Here is an 8,751-nt window from a genome sequence, read left to right as displayed (position 1 = left end):
AAAAGTGATAGAACAAAGAAAAGTTCAAAAAAAATCTAAAACTTGAATTTAATTTATCTTTCACTTATTTAATCATCAAATTAATGTATATTCATGAGTTTTGATTAGTTCTTCATCATATATATGATTATTAAGATGTTATAGATTAAGATTTGAGTTTTGGAAGCTTGGAAATTGGATTTGGGAGGCCTTAGAATAGCCTGGAGTAGAACAAGTCGAACTGTAGAATTTGCTTTGCATCTTACTGCTCAAGTGGTGAGAAGACCGCTTGAGCGGACTGCCCTGAAACCTCATTAAGTCAGTTGACCATTTGAGTTGTTGAAAGCTCAAGGGGACTGGCCCTTTTTAGCACAGTTTTTGTACCTTGTTCCATTTGGTTTCCTCGTTTTCTTTGGACACTTTTAGGTATGTTTTGGTATCTAGACACAATGGTAATATAATTAGAAACCCACTTGAAACATATTGAATATAAGGCAGATTAAAGACTAATGGCACGATGAGTTAATATAGGAAGTTAAGGATTGTCCGGACGCTTCAATGTTTGTTTCTTATTTTGTATAGGTCAAGCTTGAAGAAGTTCATACCCTCGTCTACGGAGCCATTTGTGAGTAGTAATTTAGTAACACTATATTTGTCAAATTATGTTTTTAATACAAAACATGATTATGTTTACAAACTTTGATATGTTTGTTATGAATGAACATTCTATACTCTTCTATCATGTATTTAGATGGCATTCATGGATCAGACCCACAATTGAAGGAATATCCAATCAGGCCCATAATCGGGGGAATATCTGATTAGGCCCACGACCGGAGAAATATTTGATCATGTATTTTGGCCGAGCTCATCTTTTTCGTTTAGTTAGTACCTGGGGCCAACTAAGCACCTTGTTATCCTTGGTATGCTTATCACTATATGTTTTGTTTGTAAGCCAAGCTATGTTTGTCTTGTTAAACGTATATGCTATTTGGAAACAATGTTTATAAGTTTTCAATGCCCATTCATTTACCGCCTTACTTTATTACTATTCATTGGGCAATGGCTCACCCCTTTCCCTTATATATATATATATATGTAGGTGATGAAGAGTTTCAGCACAACAGAAAAGTTTAGTTAGAGGCCAATTTTATATGCTTGTACCAAATTTGTAAAGTTATGTTACGTGTATTGTATTCTATTTATTATTTGGACATGTAATAGTAGAGATAATAACTCAAGAAGAATGTATGCTTTCATTTCATATAGATATACACTGCTTTGAATGGATGTTTCGAATGGACTCAATATAAGAAACTAAAGGCTTCTGCACTCACTAAGTTAATTTTGCCCTAATTATATTAAAAGTCCAACTTGCTTCTGTTTAGTAGGCCTTTGGTAGTCAAGGACTACTGGCCGGTCACAACACCATCCTGTTTGGGGTGGGTTTGGAGTTGTGACAATTTTATAGTTGGCTTGCCTCACACGTTAAGAGGTATGGATTCAATTTGGATCATTGTTGATAGATTGACCAAATGCACTCATTTCTTACCCTTGAAATCTTTTTAATGTGGACAAGTTAGTTACCTTGTATATACATGAGATTATTCGACTTCATGGTGTGCCTATTTTTATTGCGTCGGATAGAGACTGCAAAGTTGTTTCTTGATTTTGGCAGAGTTTGCAGAAAGTGTTGGGGACAGAACTGAAATTTAGTACAGCCTTCCATCTGCAAATCAATGGTCAATCAAAATGGACAATACAGACTTTGGAAGATATGTTTCGTTTGTGTGTATTGGATTTCAAGGGAAGTTGGGAAACTCACTGTAACAACCCCGACTTGTGATTTGCTAATAAACCTTACTTAAGAATGCTTAATCAGTAATGAAGATGAAATTCTAAGTTAATTGCATGTGCTAGATGTTAGTTGTGTTTATTTTGGTAGGAATATCTGTCTGTATTTCTATTTTGGTATGCGAATTGAAGGCCTTATCGGCGTCCGAACGTGAAATTGACTAAGTTAACATGTAATTTGGAATTTTTAAAAATTTATGGTAGGTTTAATTGAAATCTGATTCGGAACCAAATAATTAGAATAAAATAATCATAGTTAATTAGCCTAAATAAGAATTAATTAAATTAATTTAATCCAAGCCTATATAATGCACAAGTGACTTCTAGAACATATTAGACCCAAGCATTTTCAGTCTCTTCTTGAGCTTTAAACATGAGAAAGAGACGAAAGAAGAGAATTGAGGTTAACAAGGAGGATTGCTAGAGAAGTTGAGGGAATTTAAGAGGAAAGTCAAGTGATTGCTCAATTTTGGAAGAATTAAGCTTCTACACTTGAGAATTCAAGGTTTAAGGTAAGAATTCACCATTTTAATTGTGTAATAGAGTTGTTTAATGCATGAATTCAAGAGAAATAAGGTAATTAATGCAAGAATTGAGCTAGAGAAGAAGAAAAGCTAAACATTTCATGCATGCATGCTTATGCCATGACAATTTGAATTTGTTTTCGAAGAATTGTCACATGCATGTGTTTATCTTAGCTTTGTTTTGAGAATTCATCACATTCCATGTTGTTTTACTTTATTTGATTATGTTTGGGAAGGTTGAAATTCATATCAACTCATGCATGTTGTGTTTCCAAAGTTTCAAGCTTGATTTTGAACAATTGGCATGCTTTTGGGCCCTGATTTTGTGAAATGATCTTTAATTCATGATGTTTTATAAGTTTACAAGTGTTTTCTCAAGTTCTGGCCCAAAAGAATGAGTTTTGATGCATTGGAATTGAGTTTTGGAGCTTAGAGAGCAATTTGGAAATTCCAGAATTCGCACTATTCGCTCGAGCGGTGAAAGTTGCGCTCGAGCGACCACCCTTTGTTTTGAACCTTGGCTCGAGTGACTAAAAGTTGGCTTGAGCATAAAATTCAAGCTCCCAGTACTTTTGCAGACATGAGCCTTGGCTCAAGCAGCAAAATTTGTGCTCAAGTGAGAGAATCTATGCTCGAGCAACCACCCTTATTTTTGAACCTTGGCTTGAGCGACTAGAAATTGCTCTCGTGCGTAAAATGAGAGCTCTCAGAAGTTTTGCAGACCAAGGGATCCACTCGAAAGACCAAAGTTGCGCTCGGGTAAACTGGACTTTTTTTTGAAAATTTGACTAAGTGTTTCAAATTATCCTCATTGCATCCCAGACATTGCTAAGCCTTAATTAAGACATAATAATAAGGATAAGGATTAGAAACACACCAAGATAGAAAAGAAATAAGTTAAGTATTTTCCAAGTTTGTGTTTCAATGTGTATTTGTTATGTGTTTGTGTAGGTCACTCACCATAGACTGTTTGATCTGTCTGCTCTATCTGTTCTGCTACTAGAGCTATCTATGAGTAATAACTCTGTAAAGTTATGTTCAACTTTAAGTATTTTCTGAATGATATGTTGTGATCTGTTTTCTGAAATGCTATTTTATGATTAAATGAATGATTGTCTAACTTTCTAAAATGTATTCATGGCATTTTTAGTACCATGTGATATTTGTTATCTGTTACCTGGTACCAGAGGTTCCATTATGGAACTGGTTAAGCATAACCATTATCTGCTTTGTATATGCTCTATATCTGATCATTCTATGTGACCATGGGTCATTTGTATGTTCCATATATTATGGGTGATTTGTTCTGTTAGCGCTAATGAATGTACCACGTATGACTATCTATGAATTCTGAATTTTGAATATGAATCTGTTTCTGAATCTGAACTTTGATTTCTGAATCTGTTATGGACATTATTCATTAAAACCTTTACTCTATTATTATTCACTGGCTCCAGGTCATTGTATTATTTATGTATGTAGGTGATTCGGTGCGTGACCAGGCTCAGTAATGATTGCCTGGAGATCTGTTCTATCACCCAACCACTATTTCTCTCGAGGAGGTTCCTGTTTTGAGAAGTTATCAAGTTTTGTGATCCATGTTTAAGACTTTTATGTTTCTTCTGTTGCAGTCCGAACATGTCTTTTGTTTATTTGTATATGTGTGGTGACGCGAGAATGACGTCTTAGTGATGTAAATTAAGTTTTAAATTTTTTTCCCATGTATGTCTACACAGCTCCATGGACATTATATTATGATATTTGCTTATGCTAGCCCTTTAATTTTGTTTAATATGTTTAGAGGCCTTCGATAATCCTAGGATTATTGGCTGGTTACGATGCTAAATCTATATGGGCAGGCTTGGGTCGTAACACAGTGGTATCAAAGCACGAGTTATACCATACACACAAGTCCGTATGAGTTGTAGGATGTCCTAGAAAAGAATTAGGAACATTACATTTGCATGTGTGAGTGTGTGTGACTTATCTGAACATATCTAAATTGAATATGACCATTGTGAAATTGTGAAGATTGTTTGCCTATGTTTATTATTGTCCTGTGTATCTATAGCAATGGAGAGAACAAGAAATGATGATGTGAGTGAGTCTTCCGATGCACGGATGGATCGTATGGAAAGAATGTTAGAAGCCTTAACTGAATCAATAAGACAACGGCAAAGACAGCAACCTTTGCCTCCTCCGCCTTCCCCGATACAATTCGAACCGATGAACAATGACATCATCAGTATGACTCAAAAGTTCAACAAAATGAAGCCGCCAACCTTTTTGGGGGGAGAAACGCTAAAGGCTTAGACTTGGATGTTAGAAACCGCAAGGCAACATGTCTATGGCTGAATATGAAGCCAAATTTACCGAGTTAGCCCGATTTTCCCTATACGTGGTAGACAAAGATTATAAGAAAGCTCAAAAATTCAAAGGAGGGCTGAATCTAGATGTGGTTGATTGGGTCAGTGTATTGAAATTGCCTGAATATGTGGATATACTTAACTGAGCTCTGATGATAGAAGCTAACTTGGCTGCTATGAAACAAACTAAAGCTCCGTCAACTGAATGGAGAAGCAAAAGATCTGGGTACAATTTCAAAAAGGGCCGCTCATTTACAACAAATAAGAAGCAAAACACGGGGTCTACTAGCAGCTCAAGTCAAGGTAGTGGGTTTATTCCTGTTTGTTCTAAATATGGAAGAAAACATAAAGGTGTTTGTTATCGTGCAACTGGTGCTTGTTTTCAGTGTGGCAAAACTGACCACATAGTAAAAGATTGTTTGCTCGGGTTCGATAATGCCAACCATCCTACGGCAAGTTCATCCGGATCAACTTCTGCACGAAGATCAAATGTGAGGACTAATACTGGAAGAGAAACTTTAAGGCAGGGTTAAGTATTTGCACTTGTGCCTGGTGATGTGCAGAACACTGAATCATGGTGTTAGGTATAATTCCTATTTGTGCTTAGAATGCCTATGTCTTGATTGATTCTAGTTCTATGCATTCCTTTGTATCATATGCTTTCTCACGAAAGTTGACTAGACCATTAGAATCTATGAATTATTTATTATCTGTTTCTACACCATCTGGGGGTTCTATGGTATGTGCTTATGGTTATCTAACATGTGATGTTATGATTGGTGATATGATATTGTATGCCGACCTTCTGCCTTTGAGTCTTGATCATTTTGACTGTTTATTGGGAATGGATTGGTTGACCAAGTATTATGCCACTATTGATTGTGTGAATAAATCTGTTATATTTAGGTCACCAGGATTATCTGAGTTTGTATTTATTGGAAGTGGTGTAATTCTTCCCTCGTATTTGATCTCTTCTATGAAAGCCAATAAACTATTGAGAAAGGGTCGCTGGGGTTATTTGTGTTGCGTATTGGCTATGTCTACTGATAGTGTGAACATAGAAAATATCCCTGTAATGAATGAATTTCCTGATGTGCTTCCTAATGAACTACCTAGGGACTTAATTGATAGAGAAATTGAATTCACCATTGATGTAGTACCTAGAACACAACCAATCTCTAAGACCCCCTATAGAATGTCAACCTTTGAATTGAAAGAATTGAAAATTCAACCTCAAGAACTATTAGATAAGAAGTTTATTTGGCTGTGCACTTCACCTTGGGGTGCTCCAGTTTTGTTTGTCAAAAAGAAAGACAGAACCTTGAGGCCATGTATTGATTACCGTGAGTTGAACAAAGTAACCATCAAAAACAAATATGCACTGCCCCAAATAGATGATTTGTTTGACCAACTCTAGGGAGCCCAAGTGTTTTCGAAGATAGACCTTAGATCCGGGTATCACTAGTTGAACGTCAAAGAAGAATATATTGAGAAAGCAACCTTTTGAATTAGATACGGACACTACGAATTGTTGGTAATGTCGTTTGGGGTAACTAATGCACCATCAGTCTTCATGGACTTAATGAATAGGGTGTTCAAACAATTCCTCGATGAGTTTGTTGTTGTGTTTATTGACGATATTCTGATTTATTCAAAAAGCAGGGAAGAACATGAAAGTCATTTGAGAACTGTGCTACAGATTCTGAGGGAAAAGAAATTGTATGTAAAACTCTCCAAATGTGAATTCTGGTTAGATAGTGTGACATTTCTAGGGCATGTAATCAACAAGGATGGCATATCCGTTGACCTGCAGAAAATTGAGGCTATTGTGAACTGGCCAAGACCGACCATTGTGACATAAGTTAAAAGTTTTTTGGGGCTTGCTGGTTACTACCATAGATTTATAAAAGACTTCTCCAAACTTGCCATGCCATTGACACAGTTGTCACAGAAAAATGTACCGTTTGATTGGAATGATCAGAGGGAATTCGCTTTTTAGGAATTGAGGACTAGACTGGTGACTGCACCAATTCTGACTCTACCTAATGGTACATATGGGTTCCAAATCTACAGTGATGCTTCGTACAAATGCTTGGGATGTGTACTAATGCAAAATGGTAAGGTAATTGCGTATGGTTCTCGGCAACTTTGCCTACATGGGAAGAATTATCCAATCCATGACCTTGAACTTGCAGCTATAGTTTTTGCTCTGAAAATTTGGCGCCATTATCTGTATGGGGTAACTTGTGAAGTGTATACAAACCATAAAAGTCTAAAATATTTCTTCACTAAAAAAGAACTGAACATGAGACTGAGGAGATGGCTCAAGTTAAAAAAAGATTATGATTTGCAAATTCTGTACCATTCGGGAAAGGTAAATATAGTTGCAGATGCTTTGAGTCAAAAAGCCATTGGAAATTTGTCATGTTTGTTCACTGGCCAGAAAGAGTTGTTATGTGATTTGGAAAGAAATGAAATTGAAGTTGTTTTGCGTGAACATGGTGGAGTTCTAACTGCCATTTCTGCACAACCAGCTATGCTTGAAGAAGTTAAAGAAAAACAACTACAAGATGAGTTTTTGAATAAGATTGTTGATGAAATCGATTCAAAATCAAGTCCCAGATTTGTATATGAAAATAATGTGTTGACATTTCGGAATAGACTTTGTGTACAAGATTGTTTTGACCTAAGAAAGCGTACTATGACTGAGGCCCACATTTCCAAATTTGTTACGCATCCGGGAAATACAAAAATATACAAAGATTTGAAACAAAATTTCTAGTGGCCTGGAATGAAGAAGAGTATTACTGACTATGTAGCCAAATGTTCGTATTGCCAACAAGTGAAAGCCGCACATCAATGACCCACCAGACTACTTCAGCCATTTCCAATACTGGAATGGAAATGAGAGCTTGTTACGATGGACTTCATTGTTAGACTTCCTTGCACCTCTCGAGGTATGGATTTTTTTTGGGTCATTGTTGATTGTTTAACTAAATCTGCTCATTTTCTGTCTGTGAAAACTTTTTATAATGTGGACAAATTGGCTAACATATATGTAAATGAAATTGTGAGATTACATAGGGTGCCTGTATCAATTGTGTCTGAACAAAGTTTACTTTAGGATTTTGGTAGAGTTTGCAACAGGCTTTGGGGACTGAATTGAGGTTAAGTAGTGCATACCATCCACAGATGAATGGCCAATCAGAAAGAACGATACAGACCTTGGAAGATATGCTTAGAATGTGTGTCCTAGATTTTTAGGGAAATTGGGAAGCTTATTTGCCGCTGGTTGAGTTTGTGTACAATAGTAGCTATCATTCAAGTATCGGAATGGCTCCTTATGAAGCTTTGTACGGAAGAAAATGCCGATCTCTAATTTTTTGGGCTGAAGTAGGAGACAGGCCGTTATTGGGACTGGAACTTGAACAAGAGATGACTGAAAAAGTGAAACAGATACAACAACGATTGAAAACCGCTCAGAGTCGTCAAAAGAGTTATGTGGATATTCGAAGAAGAGACAGAGAATATGAAGTTGGTGACCATGTGTCCATCAAAGTAACTCTGAAGAAAGGCCAGATACGATTTGGGGTTAAAGGTAAGTTGGCACCACGGTATATTGGGCCATATGAAATTATTGAGAAAATCAATCTAGTGACATATCAAGTAGCTTTACCTCCAATTATGGAGCAAATGCATAATGTGTTCCATATCTTTATGCTTCGGGACTATTTGCTAGATCCATTACATGTGATTGAACCGACAAACGTACTACTGAAGGATGATTATACGTATAACGAACGACCAATCTATATTGTAAACCGCTGAATCAAGAGATTGAGAAATAAAGAAATTTTGTTAGTGAAGGTTGATTGGAAAAATCATGGAGGGATGTATGCGACTTGGGAGACTGAAGTAGATATGATGAAGAGACACCTTGATTTGTTCCCTCTGGATCTGACATTCTTCCAAAATAAAGGTAATTCAAGTTCGGAGGACCAAACTCTTTAAAGGGGGAAGACTGTAAC

General features: G+C 36.5%; 1 protein-coding gene across 1 annotated transcript; it reads left to right on the top strand.

Moving 5' to 3' along the window:
• Positions 1 to 8,056: 8,056 nt before the first annotated feature.
• On the top strand, positions 8,057 to 8,551 carry LOC145791487 (uncharacterized). The gene has a single exon (XM_082871842.1). It carries the CDS (start codon positions 8,057 to 8,059, stop codon positions 8,549 to 8,551), a length of 495 nt encoding a protein of 164 aa, XP_082727968.1.
• The last annotated feature ends 200 nt before the right edge of the window (positions 8,552 to 8,751 follow it).

This window comes from Camellia sinensis, chromosome 5 (genome assembly GCF_055761805.1).
Source record: "Camellia sinensis isolate YWXY chromosome 5, ASM5576180v1, whole genome shotgun sequence".
Classification (NCBI taxonomy): domain Eukaryota; kingdom Viridiplantae; phylum Streptophyta; class Magnoliopsida; order Ericales; family Theaceae; genus Camellia; species Camellia sinensis.
The sequence above is the reverse complement of the archived record's forward strand: the minus strand, read 5'-3'. Positions and strand labels throughout refer to the sequence as shown.

What these genes read in the sequence shown, in the direction of transcription:
- LOC145791487 (XM_082871842.1), top strand. Translation starts at nt 8,057, where the DNA reads ATGGCTCCTTATGAAGCTTTGTACGGAAGAAAATGCCGATCTCTAATT.